The 26,474-nt window shown below is 42.3% G+C and overlaps 1 protein-coding gene across 2 annotated transcripts in view; it reads right to left on the bottom strand.

Annotated features, from left to right (window-relative positions):
- SASH1 (SAM and SH3 domain containing 1) overlaps window positions 1–26,474 on the bottom strand; it is a 182,863-nt gene that overhangs the window by 48,264 nt on the left and 108,125 nt on the right. For both annotated transcript variants that reach the window (XM_080666223.1, XM_080666224.1), the window contains exon 8: window positions 25,331–25,432. In XM_080666223.1, coding sequence (XP_080522349.1) covers window positions 25,331–25,432 — 102 coding nt within the window. The remainder of the gene's footprint in view (window positions 1–25,330; window positions 25,433–26,474) is intronic.

Genomic DNA, 26,474 nt, shown 5'->3' with positions numbered 1-26,474 from the left:
AACTCAAGCCTCCTGCTCTCTCCAGTTCTGTGGCTGCCACCATTTTTGTTGGGATTTATTTATCTTCTATCATTGAAACTTTGTAGCCTTGAGTGGAGGCCAGGACAGTCCAGGGCTGCAGGAAGCTTGGCTTCCTCCATTGCTGGAGAAACCCAAGCCTCCTGCTGGCTCTGTGGCCGCAGCCATCTTGGTTGGGTTAATTTGCATACTCGCTCCTGATGATGGTGGGCATGGCTTGTGGGCATAGCGGAGGTACGGTCAACTTGCATGTTTCTCTTTTATTAGTGTAGATGGTTAGATTACAGTATTGATGGGTAAGTGAATGGGTATTTAGGTCTTTTTTTAAAATATTTTTTCATTGATTTCAGAGAGGGAAAGAGAGATACAAACATCAATGATGAGAGAGAATCATTGATTGGCTGCCTCCTGCACATCCCCCACTGGGGATGAGCCTGAAACCTGGGCATGTGCCCTGACTGGGAATCAAACTATGACCTCCTGGTTCATAGGTCAACACTCAACCATTGAGCCCTTTTGATAGACATTAACAATTTGCTCAGAAAGAGCATTGTATTATTTTTTAAAACTCAGGGTAGTATAAAAAGAGGGACCGTTTCCCCACACAATTGCCAACACTGAACATTACAGTATTCTTTTCCACTTAGATAAGTAAAAATAGTATCTGTCTGTGCTAATATTTCCTAATTGAAATGAATGAATGAATACAGTGAATCAAGAATGAGGTATAGAAATATGTGTAAGTTAGCTTTACATGAACTTACAAAGTTTTTACTCTAGAATGAGAGCCCAAGAGAAATTCAGAAATATGATTCATATAAGTCAACTGTGATAAATGCATGAGAGGAACAACAACATATGGGGATTGGGAACGTGGAAGAGTTTACCTTTGGCTGGGAAATGGAAATGCTTCGGTGAGGGGAAGGGCACCTGCCATGGGTTGGGGGCATTCCCTTGTTCCTATATGAGCCTAGATGTTAAGCCTTTAGGTGGCCCTATGACCCCACTCCTTTCTCCCCCCTGACCTTTGATGCCCATCTATCTGGACAAAGGAGAGTTGGGCTAACACGGTTGCCTTATAAACAGCATGTGACAGCAATCAACAGCAGCTTTAAGCCCTTCTTCTCCAAGCTGGATTTCATAATCTTTTCAACATTCCTGATCTCCTTCCACTAGGCCAAGAAGTGATGAATTCAAGGTCACTCCCTACCTTAGGGGCAGCATCCTGGCTCCGAGGAGGCATGTATGTTCAAGATCAGCCCCTCTGTCACCAGTGGCTGTGGCAGGGGCCTCCCAGTCACAGCCATCAGGTTAATGTTATTCTTCGTGTTTATAAAATAATTCGTCTTGCTCTTTAAAGAAGCCAGAATTACTTTTAAAAGTGTTTATGAGGTGTCCGAGTAATAAAATATGAAACACACTGTGGGGATTTTTTTTACTTATGTCACAAAGGATTAAGGGAAGGACTCATCTGTTTAGTGAGAAATATTTTGCTCATTAGCTGGTGACATCATTGCCCTCTGAAATTAGAAGATTTTTGCCAGCATATGGGGAAAAAAAAGAGAGAGAGAGAGAGAGAGAGATTCCATTCTTCTCCCAGAGGTGCAGTGTAACACTGAAATAATTCTCTGGAAGTTTCAAAATTAACTAGTTGTCACCAGATCTGAAGGAAGAGGAGGAGGAGGAGGGGGCGAAAGAGGAGAAAATTACATGATACTTTTATTTCTAAAAAACATGGGAGAACCTGAGGTAATAATACCATCCCCTAGGGGGCAAAGGGTTTTCAGCACTTAATTCACTTAAGAAACTGTTTAAAAAACTATAAAACCAGAAAGGGAGGCAAGATGGTGACTGGCAGGAAGGTAGGGAGGGAGAGTGTGTGAGAGAGTGAGGGAGCAATAGAGGTGTGTGCAGACATGTGTGGGGGGGTGTGTGAGTGAAATAGGAACAGTTAGACCCTGCAGTTCTTCCAGGAGGCTGCCAATCCGGGCAGTTTTAGACGGCAAAACCCCGCGGCCGCCGCAAACACTCCGGGGAGGACACCGGCGGCAGAGAAACCACCCCATCTTGAAGAACAGAACTGCTTGAGACTAGAATCCTAGCCTCACCACCACCCAGTCTGGTCTCGGAAGCAAGCCAGGACCCTACAGCCACTCTGGTAGAAGACCTGCCACCACAGCTGCAGACCCAGGGACACCAGGACTCCAGGCACCCGGCCGCAGATTTCTGTGAGTCACAAAGCCAATCCCCCTCCCCCGCCGCCTCCGCGGCAGCGACACAGAAACTACCAGACCCCAGCCGCACAATAAGGCTTTCTGCACACACAAAGCAGTGGCGACTCTGCCTGACTTTGAGCCTTGGTGTCAGACACGGGAAGTTTGTTTCCCGAGACTGGTCTCCACGCCCAGGCAGGGAGACTGAGCGGAATTCAAGCCTAGCCGCTCACCCCTAGGGAGGTGGTCTTCTGAGACCAGATCCCGCGCCCACGCAGGGTAGAAAGACAGTGCTGAACTGGACCCCGGACTTGTGAACTCGGGGAATTTGTTTCCCGCGACTCATCTCCATGCCCAGGCAGGAAGACTGAGCAGAATTCGAGCCTAGCTGCTCATCCCTAGGGAGGTGGTCTTCTGTGACCAGATCCCGCGCCCACGCAGTGCAGGGAGACAGCACTAAACTTGAGCCCGGACTTGTGAACTCGGGGAATTTGTTTCCCGTAACTCGTCTCCACGCCCAGGCAGGAAGGCACCCCTGAATTTGAGCATAGATGCACGACCTTGGGGACATTGTCTTCTGTGACCAGATCTTACTCCCACACAGGGAGACAGCACTGAATTTGAGCCTGGGGGTGCAAACCCGGGGAGTTTGTTTCCCATGACCAGGCCCTGCACCTTAGCAGTGATGCTGCAGTGATTTTGAACCTGGATGTGCGGTCTTGGGGAGTTTGTTCCCCACGATCAGACCCTGTGCCCACACAGGAAGGCAGCACTGAATTTGAGCCTGGGTACATGGACACAGGGAGTTTGTTTTCCACAGTGCACACCCACGTGACCAGACCCCACACCCACACTAAGGGGCAGAGCCACCTGACTTTGATTCAGGGCAAGCGCATTACCGCACGGCATAAGTGGACCTCCTGCCAACACAGTGCGACTGAGCAACCCGGACTCCCGGGCAGATCGGAGACCCTGAATCTCCACACAAGAGGTAGCATTGACCACCAGTGACTAGACTCCGTTCCTCATTACGTGCGCCTGAGATCCATGATTCCCAGTACATTCATACTAAGAGCCAGTGATTCCAATTCTTGGCGCATGTGCACACAGGGACCTAATTCTCAGTGTGAGGTAGCACCAAGAAACAGAGACTCTGATACTCAATTCTCGTCATGAACACAGGGAGCCTCTGACTCCTGACACGCAATAGGGGACTTTGATTTTTGGCAAAGGCCAATGGGTTCTCTGTTTCAACATGGCACAGGCAGGGTCCCTGATTCTAGGTGCACACACGAGGTCACACTAAGCGCTTGTGACTCTGACCCAGGGCGAGCGTGGTTCCCACCAACCCAGAGCAACCGCACGTCTTGGTATCAGAGCTCTTCAGTGACACTTGGGGGGTGCAAAAGTCCCACTGCACACGGTCCAGGCTCCCGCAACTCGACATCTGAACCTTCTGGAGATAGTCAGAATGGGGAGACAGCAAAGCAATCCCCAGAGGAAAGAAGAGGAATCGGCAAGTAAGGAAATAAGTGAAACGGAAGCATGCAACATGACAGAAAAAAATTAGAGTAATGGTCATACAATTCATACACCAGATGGATGAGAAAATCAACAACCGATGCAAAAATCAGGAAGAAATGAAAAATGATATAGCCACAATCAAAAACACCATGGAAGGCTTCAACAGGAGACTAGAAGAAGCAGAGGACCGAATCAGTGAGTTAGAAGATCAGGTACAGAAACAAGTTCAATCTGAACAGCAACTAGAGAAAAAAATTAAAAAGCAAGAAGAGAGCCTAAGGGAGCTTTGGGACAATGCAAAACGAAATAACATACATATAATAGGGCTGCCAGAAGGACAAGACGAGCAGCAAGGATGAGAAAATCTATTTGAAGAAATAGTGACAGGAAACTTCCCTGATATGGGGAAGAAAAAAGTTACTCAAGTACAAAGAGTCCCAAGCAGGATGAATCCCAAAAGACCCACACCAAGACACGCCATAATTACAATAGCAAATGTTACCGACAAAGAGAGAATCTTAAAGGCTGCATGAGAGAGACAGAGAGTTACCTACAAAGGATCCCCCATCAGATTATCAAATGATTTCTCAACAGAAACACATCAAGCTAGAAGGGAATGGAAGGAGATATACAAAGTGATGCAAAGCAAGGGACTCAATCCAAGAATACTCTATCCAGCAAGATTATCAATCAAAATTGAAGGGGAAATCAGGAGCTTCACAGACAAAAAAAGGCTAAGGGAGTTTATCACTGCCAAACCAGAAATGCAAGAAATGCTAAAGAGAATGCTGTAAAAAGAAGAAACAAAAAGGTAAGAAGGAACACAGCCTCAAATAAATAAAAATGGCTACAAACAAGTACCTTTCAATAATAACTTTAAATGTAAACGGACTAAATGCTCCAATCAAAAGACATCGAGTGGCTGAATGGATAAAAAAAACATGACCCATATATATGCTGTCTACAAGAGACCCACCTCAGAACAAGGGACTCACACAGACTGAAAGTGAAGGGATGGAAAAATATCTTTCAGGCAAATGGAAATGAAAAAAAAAGCTGGGTTAGCAATACTTATATCTGACAAAATAGACCTCAAAGTGAAGGCAATAACAAGAGATAAGGAAGGCCACTTCATAATACTAAAGGGATCGATACAACAAGAGGATATAACCCTGGTAAACATATATGCACCCAATACAGGAGCACCCAAATACATAAAAAATCTCCTGGAAGATATCAAGAGAGAGATAGACAACAATACAATCATAGTAGGGGACTTTAATACACCACTGACATCACTAGATAAATCCTCTAGACAAAAAAATCAGCAAAGAAACAACAATCCTAAATGACTCACTAGATCAGATGGACTTAATTGACATCTTCAGAACATTTCACCCAAAAGCTGCGGAATATACGTTCTTCTCAAGTGCACATGGGACATTTTCAAAAATAGACCACATACTGGGTCACAAGCAAAGTCTCCCCAAATTCAAGAAGATTGAAATCATACCAAGCATCTTTTCAGACCACAATGGCACAATATTAGAAATAAACTATAAAAAAAAACAATCCAAAACATTCAAACACTTGGAAGCTGAATAGCATGTTATTAAATATTTATTGGGTTACCAATGAGATCAAAGAAGAAATTAAAAACATTCTGGAAACTAATGACAATAAAAACACAACAATCCAAAATCTATGGGACACAATGAAAGCAGTCTTGAGAGGGAAGTTTATAGCTCTACAGGCCTACCTCAAAAAACAAGAAAAAATGGTAGTAAATCATCTAATGCTACAACTCAAAGAATTAGAAAGAGAGCAACAAGAAAAGCCCAGAGTGAGAAGAAAGAAGGAGATAATAAAGATTAGAGCAGAAATAAATGACATAGAGACCAAGAAAAACAATACAAAAGATCAATGAAACCAAGAGTTGGTTCTTTGAAAGGATAAACAAGATTGATGAACCTCTAGCCAGGCTCACCAAGAAGCAAAGAGAGAGGACTCAAATAAACAAAATCAGAAATGATAGAGGCGAAATAACAACAGACCCCACAGAAATACAAAGGATTGTTAAAAAATATTATGAACAACTCTATTCCAACAAACTAGACAACCTGGAGGAAATGGACATATTCCTAGAAAAATACAACCTTCCAAAACTCAATCAGGAAGATTCTAAAAATCTCAATAGGCCAATAACTATGGAAGAAATTGAAGCAGTCATCAAAAAGCTTCCAGCAAACAAAAGCCCAGGCCCAGACGGCTTCACAGGAAGAGTTATACCAAACATTCAAGGAAGAACTAAAACCTATCCTCCTCAGACTATTCCAAAAAATTAAAGAGGAAGGAACACTTCCAAACTCATTCTATGAAGCCAGCATCACCCTAATACCAAAACCAGATAAAGACAACACAATGAAAGAGAATTACAGGCCAATATCCCTCATGAACATAGATGCCAAAATCCTCAACAAAATTCTAGCAAATCGGATCCAGCAGTACATCAGAAAGATCATACACTATGACCAAGCAGGATTTATACCAGGGATGCAAGGATGGTACAATATCCGCAAATCAATAAACATGATACATCACATAAACAAATTGAGGGGGAAAAATCACATAGTCATATCAATTGACGCAGAAAAGCATTTGACAAAATCCAACACCCTTTCTTGATAAAAACTCTCAGCAAGGTGGGAATAGAAGGATCATACCTCAACATCGTAAAAGCCATATATGGTAAACACACAGACAGCATCACACTCAATGGACAAAAACTAAAACCATTTCCCCTAAGAACAGGAACAAGACAGGGATGCCCTCTCTCACCACTCCTGTTCGACATAGTGCTGGAAGTACTAGCCATTGCTATCAGACTAGAAGAAGGAATAAAAGACATCCAAGTTGGAAAAGAAGAAGTAAAACTGTCCTTATTCACAGACGACATGATACTGTACATAAAAAACCCTAAAGACTCCATTAAAAAATTATTAGACTTAATAAATGAATTCGGCAAGGTAGCAGGATACAAGATTAACCCAAGAAATCTATGGCATTTCTATACACCAATAGTGAACTTACAGAAAGAGAGACTAAAAAAGAAATCCCATTTACCATCATACCAAAAAAATTAAGATACCTAGGAATAAACTTAACTAAAGAGGTAAAAGACCTATATGCAAAAAACTACAGGACACTGAAAAAAGAGTAGAGGAAGATATAAACAGTTGGAAGAACATACCGTGTTCATGGACTGGTAGAATCAACATCATCAAAATGTCCATTCTACCCAAAGCAATCTATAGATTCAATGCAATCCCCATTAAAATACCAACAGCATATTTCACAGACCTAGAATGAACTCTCCAAAAATTCATATGGAATAAAAAAAGACCCCAAATAGCTGCAGCAATCCTGAGAAAGAAGAACAAAATAGGTGGGATCTCAATACCAGATATCAAGCTGTATTACAAAGCCACTGTTCTCAAAACAGCCTGGTACTGCCACAAGAACAGACATATAGATCAATGGAATAGAAGAGAGAACCCAGAAATCGACCCAAACCACTATGCCCAATTAATATTCGACAAAGGAGGCATGAACATAAAATGGAGTCAAGACAGTCTCTTCAACAAATGGTGTTGGGAAAATTGGACAGACACATGCATAAAAATGAAGCTAGATCACCAACTTACACCATACACAAAAATAAACTCAAAATGGTTAAAGGACTTAAACATAAGACGGGAAACCCTAAAAATACTAGAGGAATCCACAGGCAGCAAAATCTCAGACATATGCCGAAGGAACTTCTTCACTGATACTGCTCCTAGGGCAATGGAAACTAAAGAGAAAATAAACAAATGGGACTACATCAAAATAAAAAGCTTTTGCACAGCAAAAGAAACCATCAACAAAACAACAAGAAAGACCACTTCGTGGGAGAACATATTTGCCAATGTTATCACTGATAAGGGTTTAATCTCCAACATTTACAGGGAACTCATACAACTCAACAAAAGGAAGATGAACAATCCAATCAAGAAATGGGCAAGGGACCTAAATAGAATCTTTTCGAAAGAAGACAGAAGGAAGGCCAAGGACATATGAAAACATGCTCAAAGTCACTAATCATCCAAGAGATGCAAATCAAAACGACAATGCGGTACCATCTCACACCTGTCAGAATGGCTATCATCAACAAATCAATAAATAACAAATGTTGGCGAGGATGCAGAGAAAAAGGAACCCTGGTGCACTACTGGTGGGAATGCAGACTGGTGCAGCCACTGTGGAGAACAATATGTAGTTTCCTCAAAAAACTAAAAATGGAACTCCCATTTGACCCAGTAATCCCACTCCTAGGAATATATCCCAAGAAACTAGAAACATCAATCAGAAAGGATATATGCACCCCTATGTTCATAGCAGCACAATTTACCATAGCTAAGATTTGGAAACAGCCTAAGTGCCCATCAGCAGATGAGTGGATTAAAAAACTGTGGTACATCTACACAATGGAATACTACGCTGCGCTAAAAAAGAAGGAATTCCTACCATTTGCAACAACATGAATGGAACTGGAGAGCATTATGCTAAGTGAAATAAGCCAGTCAGAAAAAGATAAGTATCACATGATCTCACTCATTTGTGGAATATAACGAACAACATAAACTGATGAAAAAAAACAGTTCCAGAGACAGAGAAACATCGATCAGATCATCAAACCTCAGAGGGAAGGTAGGGGAGGGTGGGGGTAAGGGGGAGAGATCAACCAAAGGACTTGTATGCATGCATATGGGCCTAACCAATGGACACAGACAACAGGAGGGTGAGGGTATGAGTGGGGGGGATAGGGTGGTAATGGGGGAAGAAGGACACATATGTAACACCTTAATCAATAAAGAAATTAAAAAAAAAACACACTATAAAACCAAAGGAGCAGCAAATGAAAGCTACCTTCCACAATAACTTCTACTCTATTTCTTAAATTCATGAATTGTTTTTAATCACCCCCAAATAATGTTGTAACTTTCCCCATGAGGAGAAGAAAGATTATGTAAGACCTCAGGAGTCCTATAGCCAAGCAAGTGTAGAGAAACTCAGAATGCAGGTAAGTCCCCACCCCAGTTCTGCAAGTTATCTTGGGGCAGAGCAAATGTCTTTCCTTCTCCTGAAAGGGGAATGGGGAGGGTAAGGGAAGTGGAGGAAAGAGAATGGACTTTCTCTTCACTGGGTAAATCTCTGGAAGATTTCTCTGTTAGAGATTATGTCACCCTGTCCATAGGTCAGAGAACTCCGTTGTTCATATAAAGGTGAGTTAAGGTAACAAAGAAGTGTGGGAAGGCAGTCAACAGCTCTGGAGGTCCTTCTGGTAAGAGGGGGTTTAGTGTTACCTAAAACAAATCTATTTGTCAGACTACAGCACAACAGCAAACCCACTCATTCCCAAGGGCATTCGGTTTTCATATAGTCCGTGCCATGGAAAAAGGATGATTCAGAAGGAGATTTCCAAATAGGGCAATTACATGGGCGTTTGAGGCTCCAGTTGCTGGAGCTGATGGAAGTTTTCATCTCAGGAGCGGTAAGTCTCCTATGGGATTGGGTGGTGTTCACAAAGTCACATTGCTTTTACGGCATCTCAGACTGACTGATTTATGGATCAGGCATGATGGCTTCTTGGACAGAGCTGCCAAAGAGCCTTGCCTAGGCACACGATGTGTAGGAATATAGAGAACTGATGGAGCCACATGGCAAGGGAGGGAAGGTGCAGACCCCAGTTCTTTCCTCCAATCAGAAGAAGGTCACCCGATCAGCACAGTCACCTGTTGAAGGTGGAGGCAGGTGAGCCAATGTCCTTTCCGAGAGCCACAATCTGTAACCTTAATGGAATTCTCCTTTGGTTTGTAGAGTAAATAATAAGCAAATTTACTTCAACTGAATTGCTTCAATAAGCAAATTTACTTCAAATTGTCGAAATTTAGGCTGAATCCTCAGAAAAGGAATCAGAGTTAGAGAGGTTGTTTGTGGTTATCTAATGGGCAAAACTATCAGATCTGTGATGACTGCTGAAAACTGAACCACAGAATATCCTTCTCAATCAGCAAAATGAGCAATAGCCCCCCCCCCCCCCGAATAATATATATATCTGAAAATTAGTGGAAGTATTCTACCAAGGGCCACCAAGCAAGAAAAAGAACTTAAGGGAATATAATACACTTTAAAACTCCATGATCAAAGTAAGAAACAAATTTCTCAAGACCAGTGGAAAAGGCCCTCTCTTTTCTGATAGCCAAATGGGTGGGAATCCTGAAAATTACTTCCTATAACCTCAAATCTGGAAAGAAGCACAAACTGTGTGGCCTTTTTTATATTTTTCAGTGAAAATTACTTCAGGAGAGTAATGAGTGAAAAGGAGGAAAGTCAACAGGATCAGCCTGATTGAAATAAAGTCTTTAGAAATTCACCAGGAACTGGAGAAATGAATTAAGGCAGACTAGCTATGCCCCACCCGTAACTAAGCAGCTTGAATCGTAACACAGTACATTTAGCAAAATCTTAGGTGAGAGAAGGCAGAGCGCAGGTATCCCAATGAGGAACACTCTCTACCTCAGTGGGGTCTCCTCCTTCCCTGCCCATTACATGAGGTTTTAGCAGTAACAAACATAAATGGACCACAAAATAAAGCCCTCCAATGTAGCTTGGAAGAAAGAAAAACAACCTATTGTCAGATAACATGGCAAAAGGTCAAAAAGTAGTCCTCAGTATATCAGCACAGATAGAAAATTTGATCCAAACCACCCAGGCATGACATTATTCAAACAAACTAGAGCAATGAGGGAAGAAAAAAAAAGAGAGAGAAAACACAGAAAAACGTAAAGACCTTATCTTTTAATCCCATCTCTCTAGTACAAAAAATATATAACTCAAGGAACAGGAAGAAAGTCGTAACAGTTGTTTCACTCTATAAAATCTATATATATAAAAGCTTAAGCGACTGTCCTACCGTTCGACCGGTAGTATGACACGCACTGACCACTAGGGGGCAGACACTCAATGCTGCCCCCAGGAACAGATTGATGAATCTCAGAGGAAAGGGGGGAGGGGGGGCGAGAAGAGATTAACCAAAATCTTATATGAGCACTAGAGGGCCAGTGCACGGATTCATGCACCGGTGGGGTCCCTTGGCCTGGCCTTTGGGGATCGGGCCCAAACCAGCTCTTCGACATCCCCTGAGGGGTCCTGGATTGCAAGAGGGTGCAGGCCGAGCTGAGGGACCCCACCAGTGCACGAATCTGTGCATCGGTCCCCTAGTAATTTAATAAGAAGATGAATTCAATGACATGAGACCTCAGAATACAAGATGAAAAACATGAATATACTAGTAGCCCTGTGCACGAATCCGTGTGCCAGTAGCTCTCTGCGGGGTCTGGCTGCTCCACACCCGCTGCCCAGAGGCTCTCCGTGGCCCAGAGGCCCATCAGCGGTTCGGCGTGGAACACTTGCCTTGTCGCCGGGGCAACAATGCAAGTGTCCCCTCCCCCACCCCCCACCCCCCGGCCACTCCGTGCCCGCTGCCCAGAGGCCCTCCGCGGCCGGGGTGGAACGCTTGCCTCATCGCCATGGCGACAAAGCAAGCATTCCGCCAGGCCGCTCACGCTGCCCACTCTCAGTGGCCGCCCCCCCCCCCCCCCCCCCGCCCGGGACTGGGGGACTCCAGCGGGGCTGAGAGGACTGGGTGCCACCATCTTTGTGACGGAGTGATGGTTAATTTGCATGTTACCCTTTTATTAGATAGGATATTTTAAAACTGCAGTCATAAGAAAACAGAGGGCCAAAAGAACCAATTACAGCCAATTTCAATTAAATTTGTTAATAAGAATGAACAAAGAAGTCAAAATACTGGTATAGAGAAAAGCCATATTATTTAAATCCATTTTCTCTTATGACAAAAGTTTTAAGATTTACCCAGCTCTTTTCTTAGGCCTTTGACCCTGCTGCTCCCTCTACCACAGGGATGGGGAACATCTGGCCCCCAGGCCCTATAAAGCCCATGAAATCATTTGGTCTGGCGCTGCGAAGGCATTAGGGTGAGTTAATTAAATGTTTGACCAAATATAGCAGGCTAATTTCTAAGTCGATAATTTTATATGGCCTGATATCCAATGGCCTTTGGCAGAAAAGAAGTTCCCCATCCTTGCTCTACCTGACACACATTCCTCCCGGGTCTCCTGGTGAACTCTTACTGGGTTTCGGCCACCTTCTCTGGGGAGGCTTCCGCACTCCCCTCCCAGGGGCTTAATGGGCTTTCTGTGTGTGCCTGTTGCACTACATACTAGTAGATATATCCCAATTAAGGTCCCACTCACGCTACCCACTTGTATGTCTCTTCTTCTTAAATACAAGCTCCCTGTGTATAGGGACTGGCATGTAGTAGGTACTAAATAAATGCACAATGTATACGTAAAAGAATACTCAAGATGACATTCTTTCACCTATACTCTGGATCAAAAGTGCCAGGTAAGAAGTGTCCTGTTAGGAACTAAACAGGCAATGTTATTAGCATCATACTAGTAATATAGTACAGTCAACATTAGGACATCAAAGGGTGTGGTCTGGTACAACAAGGGAAACGAACAGAGAACCGAAGAAGGGGATATTTCTAAAGAAATTATTTTGTGAATAATGTGAACTCGTATTTGGTTGTTAAAATACTGCTTTTCAAAGGAATGGCATTGTCTGATGATTGACTCTAGTGATAGGAGTTTTGCTATAATGGGGAAATGTGGTGACTTAAAATGCAAATGGACCTAAAGAGATGGGCAGCCTGTGACTTCAACACCTTAGCTTAGGTTGGGGAAGCACTCAGTCAGGATCCTACTCATGAACCCCCATAGGGCCTGGGCATCTCTCCAACCCATCCATTAACCCAAGGTTTGCTATTAGAGCAAATTATTTAAGGAGGAATTAACATGTGATGAATCAATAGCATTAATCAAGTGATCAAAATCCTCTCTTATCACCAACCTCCCTGAGGTTATTCCCGAGAGCAAAGTAAGAAACTGGCATTGCAAATCTACATGCCAAACCTTAACTCATATTAAATTACAATCTACACTTAAGATACAACCAGCTAGCAGGGGAAATGTGGTATATCCTGTTTGCTATTCAGGTACTGGGTTGAACAAATGAAATTGCTATGTTTATAGTTCAAAAGCTAGTATCTCCGGTTCCTAACATGAGAAACAACAAACCAGACTGTATCAAACGTTATCTTAAATTTAAATTTTTCAAAAATAGCTACCCTCAGCCCAGCTGGTGTGGTTCAGTGGTTGAGTGTTGATCCATGAACCGGGAGGACACGGTTTGATTCCCAGTCAGGGCACATGCCCAGGTTTCAGACTCGATTCCCAGTGTAAGGCATGCAGGAGGCAGCGGATCCATGATTCTCATCATTGATGTTTCTCTCTCTCTCTCCCTCTCCCTTCCTTTCTCTGAAATCCACAAAAACATACTTTTAAAGAACGCTACCCTCAGGTCATTTTGTCATTATTTATTTTTATTTGTGTGGCCCTTAGTATATGAAAGAGGGTCTGCAAGCAACACCTTCAACTCCCTGTAATTGTGCAAACCAGTGGAGGTTACAGAGGTACCTGGATAGTTTGCCAGGTGCAAAGAACCAAGTTTCCAGTTATTTCTGGGCTCGCTTTGAGAGTGCCTTTCAACATAACAGGATAGAAGCCCATGCCCACACCTTATTAGCACTATATGGCCCTAGATAATTTCAGTACAATTAACTGCTTATTCTTCCCAAACAGTACTCCTGAGGCCAAACATGCTTATTGAAATTGTACCAGACTAACCCCTAAGCCCGCTTACACAATACTACCTTCTGAAATAGAAAATAAACTGATTACAGGATTGGTAAAAGCATAACCAAGTAAACATGCACTATTTGCATTAAGCTTCTAACAATTCCAGCCTCTCTGCTCAGTATAAGCATTGCTACCCCGTTAATGGTATGCACAAAAATAGCACTTTTACGGGAACTCAAGTATTTTAAGAATAACAGCTCATGGAAAGGTAGAATATCCTCACGGAAAGTACTAGAAGCCGACTCCCCTTGATCACTTTGTGCCATTTCATCCTTGCAACACCCATATGGGATAGATATGCTTGTCCCTGTTTTCCAGTGAGGAAACTGAGGCACAAAGAGATGAAGCAGTTTGCCCACATATGCAGAGTTAATAGATGGCAGAGCAAGGGTCTGAACCCAACATCTGACTTGAGTCTGTGAGATTAACCAGCTCCCTCGCCTGCCCACGCTGGCAAACGCCTGCTTTTCCCAAGACCAGAGCCTCCTTCTTGTCTAACTTTTTAAAATATGATGATCTTAAGTACTCACAGCAAACACACGCCTCAAACTTTGGCCCTGGTCCCAGGGCGAAGGCTGGGGATGGGAGGGTGATGTGGGAAATGACAAGTCATCTAAGCAGTGCTTCTCAGTCAGCTTCTAGCCAGTGTGAACACATTTATTTTTCTCAGAGACTTCGCTGAGTATACTGTTCCATGGAATGAAAGAGAATTTTAATACCCCCTTATTTTACTATCACTTTAGTCTCAAAATCACTTTTAATAAAATTGAGAGCAATATTTTCTCCTGTACATTAGCCACGTTTTAAAAAAAAATTTACAAAGTATCTATAAATGTCTGAATAATCATCTGAAGGCTTCAAGTATGCATTTAAAGACCAGAATCAATAAAAGTTACTTCTAACACAGTTACATTTAGGAAAATTTAGGAAAGTGTTGATTAGTTGAGCCCAATGCAACAAAGCATAGCATAAAGAACTGCTGATATCCCAAGGACCCAGGGTATAAACGCCCTCAGGCAAATTATTGCTGGGCCATATTTCTCTTTCTCCTGGTCACGTTACAAGTCAAATGATTAAAGCTCTTTCTCTGTTTAAGAAATAAAGAGCCAGCCCTGGCCGGCGTGGCTCAGTTAGTTGAGTGACGTCCCATGCAACAAGAGGTCACAGGTTTGATTCCTAGTCAGGGCACATGCCCGGTTCTTGGGCTCGGTCCCCAGGAGGGGGCGTGCAGGAGGCATCCAAGGAATGTTTCTATCTCTCTTTTCCTATAATCAATAAAAACATATTTTTTAAAATTATTTTGAAAAGAAGAAATAAAGAGCTGAAGAGCACATCTAACCATCCTAAGTTTAGTCCTAGATAATATCTCCATCACAGCTTCAACAGCAGAACCATTTTCTAGCCCCAATCAAAACTGACCTTGCCAATTAGAACCCTTTAAGCTAAAACCCATAGCATAAGAATTAAGGGGGGGAAATTCTGTAGCACCCTGACTGGTTTTGCTCAGTGCTTCGAGTGTCAGCCTGTAGACAGGTTCGATTCCCGGTCAAGGGCACATGCCTTGGTTGCAAGTCGGAGCCCTGGCCCCGATGAAAACGGGTGGCAACCAATCGATGTGTCTCTCGTCCCACCTTTACCCTCCCCTCCACTCTCTCTGGGGGGGGAAAAAAAATCAATGGGAAAAAATATCCTTGGGTGAGGATTTTTTAAAAATTCTCTACCAAAAGAGATATTTTTAAAAAGCCATTAAAGGCACAGTTTATTCAGAAATGTAAGCTATTTTTATGCTTGGAATTTACCCTCTCTTAAATGTTCTTACAAAACACAATAATATAAGAGCCTAAAAGTAGACAGATGGTCATCCATTTTGTGCAGATGCCTTTACTGAACCTATAATGCCAACTTTAATACTGTGGAATATGTGAATTTTCACATAAGTTATCCATTTAGTAACTATTCGCTCGAAGTCAGCAAGAATATGAAAATCATGTATTTTTTCAATTGCTGAGAATATCTAAAGGTGGAAGAAAAATTTGTATATTCACCATGTACTGTCATTCTTATGTTTTATTTTTTTCTAATGTTTTTATTGATTTTAGGGAGAGAGGAAGGGAGAGGGAGAGATAGAAACATCGATGAGAGAAACCTCAACATTGATAAGCTGCCACCTACACACCACCTGCTGGGGATCAAGCCAGCAACCCCAGCCTGTACCTTGACCTGGAATGGAACTGGTGACCTCCTGATGCATGGTTCAACGCTCACCACTAAACCATACCGACTGGGCATTTTTAAAAAGTCTTCTTTAGGAATCAGATGTCCCCCAATGGAGAAAGCTAGTGATATTTAGTTTATATTTTCTTTTAATATCTTTGAAATAGAAAACCAGATACATTTTATTTTATGGACAATGTCTAAAAATTCACCCTAGTAAAAGAAACATACTCCAAATAAACACATGAAGACTAGCCAATCTTTTCAAAATCTGACTGGACCCAGAACATGAACAAGAATGCCTTGGATACATGGACGACCTTCAGAGGAACAGAAGGACACGCCACTCTGCTCCACAAGAGGCACCCCATGAGCATGAGCTCTGCTCGTCCACATGCTGCACGCAGTGACTGAACCTTTAGCCTTTTCTTTGGCCGTAACAGAAAGTAAGCCATTCACTGTAAGAACTATCAAAAAAGTAACTTTGTGGTAGGTGCTCCTGGATTTCAGCCTGTTATCTCTAGGGAAGTTCTAGGTTAGACTAAGGCTATAGCCACCCTTCCAACCAAAACACTGAACCTGACATCTCTGGCTTAAAGACAACGGCCGCTAACAAGGCAGGTGAAATGTCTCCATAAGCCTGAGTAAAATGTCTGCTGATAAGACACAAGTTTATGGTTCATAATTTTAGAAGGCCCCCAAAAGATTGAACAATCTTGCATTATGCTACCCAAAACATCTCATAATATGGGGATATTTTAGTTGAGACCTTGAAAGTCCTCAATCAAGGAAACACTTAAAATAGTACTTTGTGAAAGGAAGAAATGCCACCTGGTGTTCTGTCTTTCTGTTACCCAAAACTTTAAACACAGTTCAATCCCTTGGCTCCGCTGTATCTCAGGCCACGTTAGTGGCAAAGCTATATTTAGAGTTGGAATGAAAGGCTCTAAAGAGATGCACACACGGATGTAAGGTGTTATTATAACACCGCAGTTACGACATTAGTATAGCACTCTTCTCACAGATCTTTTCCAACTCTGAATTTCCCCAAATGTAAAAGTGATCAGTTATGAAATGATGACTGGCTTTACAAAATAACTCAGCTACAAAATATTTCACCGTGGTTGCTTCATCCTACTAAAGAGCTCCAGACACAGAAACACAATTCCAACTTTTTCTGGAACATATTCTGGATAAAGCAAAACAACGGAACGGGACCAAAACAGATGTTTGCCGTTGGCTTCTAACACTTCTGGCGCTTTACTGGCCTTATTGTTACTTTAATTTTTTTCTTTATACATCACATGGTTTAGAAGATAATTTAAATAGCATCATGATCAAATAACTTACCATTTGACATTTTTTCGTGTTTCTTCACTGCAAGCATTTTCATTACTATTTAAACACCAGGTACAGGTCACCGACAAGTACCAATTTTATAGAAACATAGAAACTATGATTTACTAAAACTTACGCATAGAGAAAAAAAAAATAAACCCCAAAGATGGAGAGCATACTTTCTTTAAGCATTTTCTTAACCAGAAGGTAAACTGAACCTCCAGAAACGAAGTTGGAAGCTTAAAATGAGAAGTCTTATAACCTTTCCCCTGCAGGAGGCAAAAGAAAACAAAATTTACCAAAATAAAATGAAAAAACAAATTAAAACAAACATTCAGATATTTAACAAGGAATCAAGGGCTCGTTCAGAAACTCTTTTTTTTTTTTAACAACTCGAACACTCACGACAGAAGTTTATTATTAACGAAAAGCAGCAGAGAACTGATTCTTTTCTGGCAAAGAAAAAGCTATTTTTCACTTCCCTTGGTAACTATCTTTAGTACTTTACATTCTTGGAAACTAGGAATGTGACCATGGATGTATTGTGAAGCAACATGCAATTATCTAAGGCCAGTTATGGGGGTGGGGGAGCCTATAAATCAATGCAAATGAAATCCTAAAGCAGGACAGACATCAATATAGGCATTGAGGTCTGGTGACAAAGGCCTTATGATCCCCGAAACTTCTATGGCCTGGGCATTCCCGGCAATGGCCAGTGGGCTATTTACATCTCAGTCCAGAAAAGAATCGATAGAAAACTGAAAAACCCTGGCTCTTGCACGAAAGATAATCAAAGCGCCTAAGCCATGGCGGCTGTAGTAGGACACAGGGGGAATTATCTGAAATTAATTACTCTGCTATCCAGCAAACCCAGAATAATTGAGAAGGAATATTTTGGATGGAGTTTCATTCGAGTTTCCACAAAAACACAGGACAGACTGAAGTCAGGGTAAGAGGGGTAATTTCAGTGAAGGATCTCAATGAAGTTCCAGCGAACGTCAGTGCCAACCGTGGTTGGCTGTAGGAATGAACAGCATGACTGTAAGTGGCCAGGAACAGGATGACTGCAGAAAGTCAGCGAGCACGATACACGGGGTCAATAATACAGTTTCAGAAAACTCTCTCCACGGCTGAATAGCCTGTCTTTTCTCCATCCCTCAGCAGACAGGGAAACCATCCCTCAGAGCTTCTGGAAGAGTGTGCTAAGTTGGAGGGAGCCTATGGTATTCCTGGCCCTTTGTCCAACTAGGCTTGGCTGACTTTATCTTTGAGCCATCTATGAAGAAAGTTTGCTAAAAAAGCAATAGTGTAAGTGTGTCCATGGCATCTTGAGTCTCTGTGGGGGTGACTTTAACCCCCGCACTGCAGTGTATGTATGCCTGTCTTTCTCTCCTTCATTCCACCTTTGGAACCCGAATGTCGAGCACTATGCCTGGTACACAGCAAGCACTTCATAGATATCCCCCAAACAAACAAAGAACTGCTCAAGGAATGAAATGTCCAGCTTTTAAGAAGAACCCATTCATTCTGACAGTTTATACCGAGGTGATGGTTCAAGTTAACCTTCTGAAAGAAGTCCAACAAACCAAGGTTTTAATTTCCTCCAACATTTACAGGGAATTCATACAACTTAACAAAAGGAAGATAAACAACCCAATCAAAAAAAATGGGCAACGGACCTAAATAGATCTGAAATAAGGAAGGCCAAGAGACATATGAAAACATGCTCAAAGTCACTAATCATCCGAGAGATGCAAATCAAAACGACAATGCGGTACCATCTCACACCTGTCAGAATGGTTATCATCAACAAATCAACAAATGACAAGTGCTGGCGAGGATGCGGAGAAAAAGGAACCCTTGTGCACTGCTGGTGGGAATGCAGACTGGTGCAGCCACTGTGGAGAAAAGTATGGAGTTTCCTCAAAAAACTAAAAATGGAACTTTCAGTGATCCCACTTCTAGGAATATGTCCCAAAAACTAGAAACACCAATCAGAAAGGATATATGCACCCCTATGTTCATAGCGGCACAATTTACCATAGCTAAGATTTGGAAACAGCCTAAGTGTCCATCAGCAGATGAGTGGATTAAAAATCTGTTTTATATCTACACAATGGAATACTACGCTGCTGTAAAAAAAAGAAGGAATTGTTATCATTTGCAACAGCACAGATGGAACTGGAGAGCATTATGCTAAGCGAAATAAGCCAGTCAGAGAAAGATAAATATAACATGATCTCATTCATTTGTGGAATATAATTAACAACATAAACTGATGAACAAAAACAGATCCAGAAACAGAGAAGCATTGATCAGACTGTCAAACCTCAGAGGAAAAGTAGGGGAGGGTGAGATCAACCAAAGGTCTTGTATGCATGCATATAAGCCTAACCAATGGACACAGACACCAGGGGGGTGAGGGCATGAGTGGGGGAGTGGGGAGGGCAAAAGGGGGATAAGGACACATATGTAATATCTTAATCAATAAAAAAAAAAATGCATAGCTGGTTTGGCTCAGTGAAAAGAGTGTCAGCCTGTGACTAAAAGGTCCCAGGTTCGATTCCAACCAAGGCACATGCCCAGGTTGCAGGCTCGATCCCCAGTAGAGGGTGTGCAGGAGGCAGCCAATCAAAGATTCTCTCTCATCATTGATGTTTCTATCTCTCTCTCCCTCTGCTTTCCTCCCTCAAATCAATAAAGAAATATATATAGACTAGAGGCCCAGTGCACTAAATTAGTGCACGGGGCGGGGGGGGGGGGGGGGGGGGGTTGTCCCTCAGCCCAGTCTGCACCCTCTCCAATCTGGTACATCCCTCTCACAATCCAGGCCTGCTGGCTCCCAACTGCTCGCCTGCCTGCCTTCCTGATTGCCCCTAACCGCTTCTGCCTGCCAGCCTGATCACCCCCTAACCACCTCTGCCAGCCTAATTGATGCCTAACTGCTCCCCTGCCAGCCTGACTGCCCCTAACTGCCCTCTTCTACCAGCCTGGTTGCCCCCAACTGCCCTCCCCTACCGACCTGGTCACCCCTACCTGCCTCCCCTGCCAGCCTCATCACCCCTAACTGCTCTCCCCTGCTGGTCTGGTTCCCCCCCCCAACTGCCCTCCCCTGCCAGTCTGGTCACCCCCAACTGCCCTCCCCTGCAGGCCTGGTCACCCCTAACTGCCCTGTCCTGCAGGCCTGGTCCCCCCCAACTGCCCTCCCCTGCAGGCTAATCACCCCAACTGCCCTCCCTTGCAGGCCTGGTTCCTCCCAACTGCCCTCCCCTGCTGGCCATCTTGTGGCGGCCATCTTGTGTCCACATGGGGGCAGCCATCTTTGACCACATGGGGGCAGCCATCTTGTGTGTTGGAGTAACAGTCAATTTACATATTACTCTTTTATTAAATAGGATAGAGGCCTGGTGCATGGGTGGGGGATGGCTGGTTTGCCCTGAAGGGTGTCCTGGGTCAGGGTGAGGATTCCCTTGGGGTGTGGGGCAGCCTGGGCAAGGGGCCTGTGGTGGTTTGCAGGCTGGCCACGCCTCCCCACAACCCAAGCATAGGCTGGAAGCAGGTATCTGGGATTTATTTATCTTCCATAATTGAAACTTTGTAGCCTTGAGCGGAGGCCAGGGCAGGCCAGGGTGGAGTGAAGCTTGGCTTCCTCCATCGCCAGGGGCAACCCAAGCCTCCTGCTTGCTCCAGCTCCATGTCCACCGCCATCTTGGTTGGGTTAATTTGCATACTCACTCCTGATTGGCTGGTGGGCGTGGCTTGTGGGCATAGCAGAGGTACAATCAATTTGCATGTTTCTCTTTTATTAGATTAGATAGGATATATATAGTTATATATATATATATATATATATATATATTTTTTTTTTTTTTAAAGAATGCTTTCTTAGCACCTCATTAAAAATGCCTAGAGCACTCAAGTTATATTAACTGTTTTCTAAATGAGATAAGCCTCTCGCCATGCTATCTCAGTGTGTGGGTGTTACAACAGTTCTCTGAATGGACAGTCTTCTTGCCCCTCCCTTGACTCAGATGCTATTAATCAGGAGAGTGCACAGTGAGTCTCACTAAAGGACCTACTGTGGACAACTGGGTCTTTGTGTTCTTCCCCGAATTGGGTATGACTCACATCAGTCCTGAGTTACTGTGTTTATTCTTCATGATTCCTTAGGTTCATGATTTACATTTTATAGTATGTTAGATTTAGGAGTTGGGGATAAGAGACCCAAAAAGGCACACTGCAAACCATGGCCATGGTTCTTTTGATTACCTCATAGTCCCAGGACATGCTGCTGGCCAGCGCATAACACATTCATTATCATAAATGGCAACATCTCAGTCTGTTTCACACGAGAGCAACGCAGGCAAAGCTTCCAAATTAATAATCTTTTGGGGATTTTTTTTAGCTGCAATGGAAATCTGGTACTGGATTCTAGAAACCATGGAAAAGAAGGTAGCAGGAGGGTTCTATTTACTTCTGATAAGCCATCACTTGTTGCTTAGTTGCAAACAAAGGCAAAGACTGAGTCTGTAGTTGCAAAACATAAAACATGCTCCAAAGCAGCCAGAAAGCATAAACATTCAAATATAACTTTGTTCCCTAAACATTTTTCAAACACACAACATGTGCTGGACACGAAGCTAGGCACTCACTGGAGACACAGTAACACAGCATGCCTTTCTTGCTCAAGTTGCTCACAAATGTCCAAGGAGGTGGGAATATGTAACAAAGAATTCTGGTACTCCAGTATAACTTTAGGCTTCGTGTATAAAGCTGGTTTTGCAAATGCACAGAATAGGAGGCAATCAACTCTACATGAGGAGATTAAAAGAATTTTCATAGGCAGTTTGGCTTCACTTTGCAGGATGCATAGATTTTCACCTGCAATTTGAAGGAATATATTTTAGGTCGAGGAAACTGCCTAAACGAAAACAGAAAGCGTGAAAATACAAGCTGCATTCAGTAACGCATGCAGGATCCAACGTGGCTGGAGTGGAGACTACTGGGAAAGGAGGTGACAGACGAGAGTGGAGAAATTGATTTAAAGCAAGATCACATCCAAAAACTTTGGAATGTATCTGACAGAACCGGGAAACAATCAGGCTTTTTAAAAAGACAGGCTTGCAAGGAAAAAGGTATGTTTTAGAAATATGACTGGCTGTATGGAGCATAGATAGAAGAAAGAGGCTGACTATATGACGGTATAGTTGCTTCCAGATATTAAGAAACAGATGCCCTAACAAACAAAACTAGTCCATAACAGAAGACTTGACAGTTTGATGATGGCGCCATGAAATGTAGACTTGAAACATTGGAATTTTAATTCCTAAAATCCCTGTAGAACTTGTAGTTTAAGAAGCACTGTTTTGGTCACAATAACACAGCATGAATAATAAAAGACATCCACAAAAATGGAAAATGAAAAGTAAAATTCTCGCCCTAGCTGATTTGGCTCAGTGGCTAGACTCTAGAGCAGGGGTAGGCAAACTTTTTGACTCGAGGGCCACAATGGGTTCTTAAACTGGACCGGAGGGCCGGAACAAAAGCATGGATGGAGTGTTTGTGTGAACTAATATAAATTCAAAGTAAAGGAGCAGAGGGGAGAGCAAGAGAACCCTCCGCTCTTTCGGCTCCGCGGGCCAGATAGAACAACCGAACGGGCCGGATCCGGCCCGTGGGCCATAGTTTGCCCACGGCTGCTCTAGAGTGTCTCACTGCAGACTGAAGGGTCCCGGGTTCAATTCGGTCAAAGGCACATGCCTGGGTTGTGGGCTCAATCCCCAGTAGGGGGCATGCAAGAGGCATCCAATCAATGATTCTCTCTCATCACTGATGTTTCTATCTCTCTCTTCCTGTCTGAAATCAATAAAAATTATTTTTAAAAAAGTAAAATTCTCTCTCTTCATAGATGACATAATCTCATCTGTAGAAAGCCCTCAAGATTCCACACATACACCAAAATAAATAAATAAGTAATGTTAACTTAGCCAAGTTGCAGGATACAAAAGCAATTATCATTTTTCAGGATACAAAATCAGTTTCATTTTTATACAGTAGCAATGAACAATTCAAAAAGGAAATAAGAAAAAATTCACTTATAATAACATCAAAAGAATAAAACACTTAGGAATAAACTTAACAAAAGAGGCAAGACTGAAAACCACAAAAAATTGTTGAAAGACATTGAAGAAAACATAAATAAAAAAAGATATCCTGTGTTCATAGATTAGAAGACTTCATATTGTTAAGATGACAATACTACCAAAATCAATCTATAGATCCAATGCAATTCCTATTAAAATCCCATGACATTTTTTGCAGAAATAGAAAAACTCATCCTAAAATTCACATGGAACAGCCAAAGCAATCTGAAAAAAATAACTAAGTTGAAGGACTCACAATTTCCAAATTCAAAACTTCCTATAAATCTACATTAATCAAAACAGTATTGCACTATCAAAAGGATAGACACATAAACCAATGGAATAAACAGAAATCCCAGAAATAAACCCTTGCATATACAGTCAATGAATTTTCAAAAAGGGTACCAAGACCATTTAATGGGGGAAAGGAGAGTCTTTTAAAAAACAAAATGGTTCAGGCCCGGCCATGTGGCTCCGTGGTTAAGCATTCACCTTTGAACCAGGAGGTCATGGTTCCGTTCCCACTCAGGGTACATGCCTGAGTTGCGGGCTTGATCCCCAATAGGGGGCGTGCAAGAGGCAGTAGATCAATGATTCTCTCATCATTGATGTTTCTCTCTCTCTACTTCTCCCTTCCTCTCTGAAATTAATAAAAAATTAAAATTAAAAATGGTTCAGGAAAACTGGATATGTACCCGCAAAAGGATGAAGCTGGACCCATATATTACATCATATGCAAACATTAACCAACTATGGGCCAAAGAACTAAACTTCAAGAGCTAAAACTATAAAACTCTTAAATGAAATATAGGAGAAAACCTTCATGACATTAAACTTGGCAATGATTTCTTGGATATGATACTAATGTACAGGCAACAAAAGAAAAATACAAATTAGACTATGAAAAGGCAACCCATATAATGGAAGTAAATATTTAGAAATCGTGTATCCAATAAGAGCTTAACACCAGAATATATAAAGAACTGCCACAACTTAACAACCAACAACAAAACAAAACCCAATTCAAGAATGGACAAAGAACGTGAATAGACATTCCTCCAATGATATACAAATGGCCAATAAACACATAAAACAATAATCAACATCTTAGTCATTAGGGAAATGAAAATCAAAATGATAGTGAGATACTAGTTCACATCCATTGGATGACTATTATCCAAAAATAGGGGAAAGGAGTAGATAAATTATAACTTTCACGCATTACTGCCAGGAATGTAAAATGGCCTAGTCCTATGGAAAACAGTATGGAGGTTCCTCAAAAGAGTTAAACACAGAACTACCGTCTGATTCAGAAATTCCAATCCTAGGTATATACCCAAAGGAATTGACATCAAACTCAAACAGATACTTGCATACCAATGATCAGAGCAGCATTATTCACAATAGCCAAAAAGTGGAAACCTCCAAGTGTCTATCTAAACAGATGAATGGATAAACAAAATGCAGTTTTTATGTACAGCGGAATCAATATTCCACTTATTCATCCATCAAAAAAAATGAAGTATATGCCACAGCATAAATGAACCTTGCAAACATTGTGCTAAGTGAAATAAACCAGACCCAAAAGGTCGAATATTTTATCATTTCACTTATGTGAGGTACCTAGAATAGTCACATTCAGAGACTGAAAGTGGAATGGCGGTTCCCAGGGGCTGTAGGGAGAGGAGGAGAGGAAGTAATTATTTAATGGTTATGGGATTTCTATTTTAGATGATGAACAAGCTCTGGAAGTGGACTATGGTGATGGTTGCACAGCAACGTGAATACACTTAATGCTACTGAAACAAACACTTAAACACAGCAGGAATAGTCCAATTCTGACTAGGTGAGCTTCTACTGGGTAAAGAATACTGAGTTAACATGTAGGAAGATCCTGGTGGGAGTGAATTGCTAGAAGTAACGCAAGGCTGAAATTGCACAGGCCATCCCTTTTTACAAGAGATGGTCAGGATGCTCCAAGAGAAAGCAAACTTACATTGCAGTTTGATGAGCCATCAAACGTGGGGTAAGAGCCTTCTGGCCAGTCGGCGGGGTCCAAGGCAGTTGACTGTCGGTGCTGGGCCTCGTACTCCTTGAGCTGCCACGAGAGGAAACAGAAGATTGAAATGGAAATAATCGCCAACACTGTCTACCAAGCAGCAGAGAGAACACCGTGGCAGCTTCTTCATGCCACTATAGGTGACAAAGTACCAGCCAGCCAAAGGCCAGGTTCACAAAACCAAAAGAAAGACCCACGCCCTGCCCTGTGGCTTTTCATCTAACTTAAAGCAACAGACACACTGACTCTTTGTATTCTGTATTCCAAAAAGAACCTCGATTTCCTCCCTCTGACATCAAAACTCGTCTCTCACAGTTCAATGTAAGTTTTATAGCAAAATTTGTTTGCAGTTCAGACTCTGAGTTACCTCTCTTTGTAGAAGACATGATACAGTAGACTATGAACATTTGAACAAAAGCAGGGAAGGCCTGAAATTGATATTTTAAAATCATTTGCTCTTCTTGTTCTAGATTGTTTTAAGTGACCAGTTCAATGTTAACACCTAATAAATACAATGGGATTTACTGGGGACCCTTGTGGATGATAGGAAAAGAACAACGGATCTAGAATATGTGCAGAGACATTGAAAGTTGACGTTTAGAAACTACTTTTTTGAAAAACACAAAAATACATGTGAAATATAGAAAATTGGCAAATGTGAAAAGTTCCAGGTGTGTTTTCATAAAACACAGAAATTTAACTCTGCTACATACTACAATGAAACCGTCACTGCATTAAAATTTTACTATATATGAATTTAAGGAACTGATCAAATCTTGGTCCATGAATAAAGCCACCAAACAATGGAAACATCTGACCTGACAGCCCAGGATATGGTGTCACACTGCCCTCCACCACTGGGGCTCTGTGGGCATGGCAAAGCCACCAAACTGACAATGTCCCTCCAGCTGCTTTCCAAAGCATCACCTCTGCTATGAAATTCTTTATGTGGGCACATGTGACAGGAGTGGACCAGGCGGAGGCAGACAGTACTGATTAAGGAGCAAGAGCTTAGCTGCTGAGAGCTGTGCCTCAGTTCTCCCATCAGGAAAATGGGCATGACAGTAAGTCCATCTCACTG

This window comes from Plecotus auritus (genome assembly GCF_963455305.1).
Source record: "Plecotus auritus genome assembly, chromosome: 4".
Taxonomy (NCBI): Eukaryota; Metazoa; Chordata; class Mammalia; order Chiroptera; family Vespertilionidae; genus Plecotus; species Plecotus auritus.
This window is presented reverse-complemented; position numbering and strand designations above follow the sequence as displayed.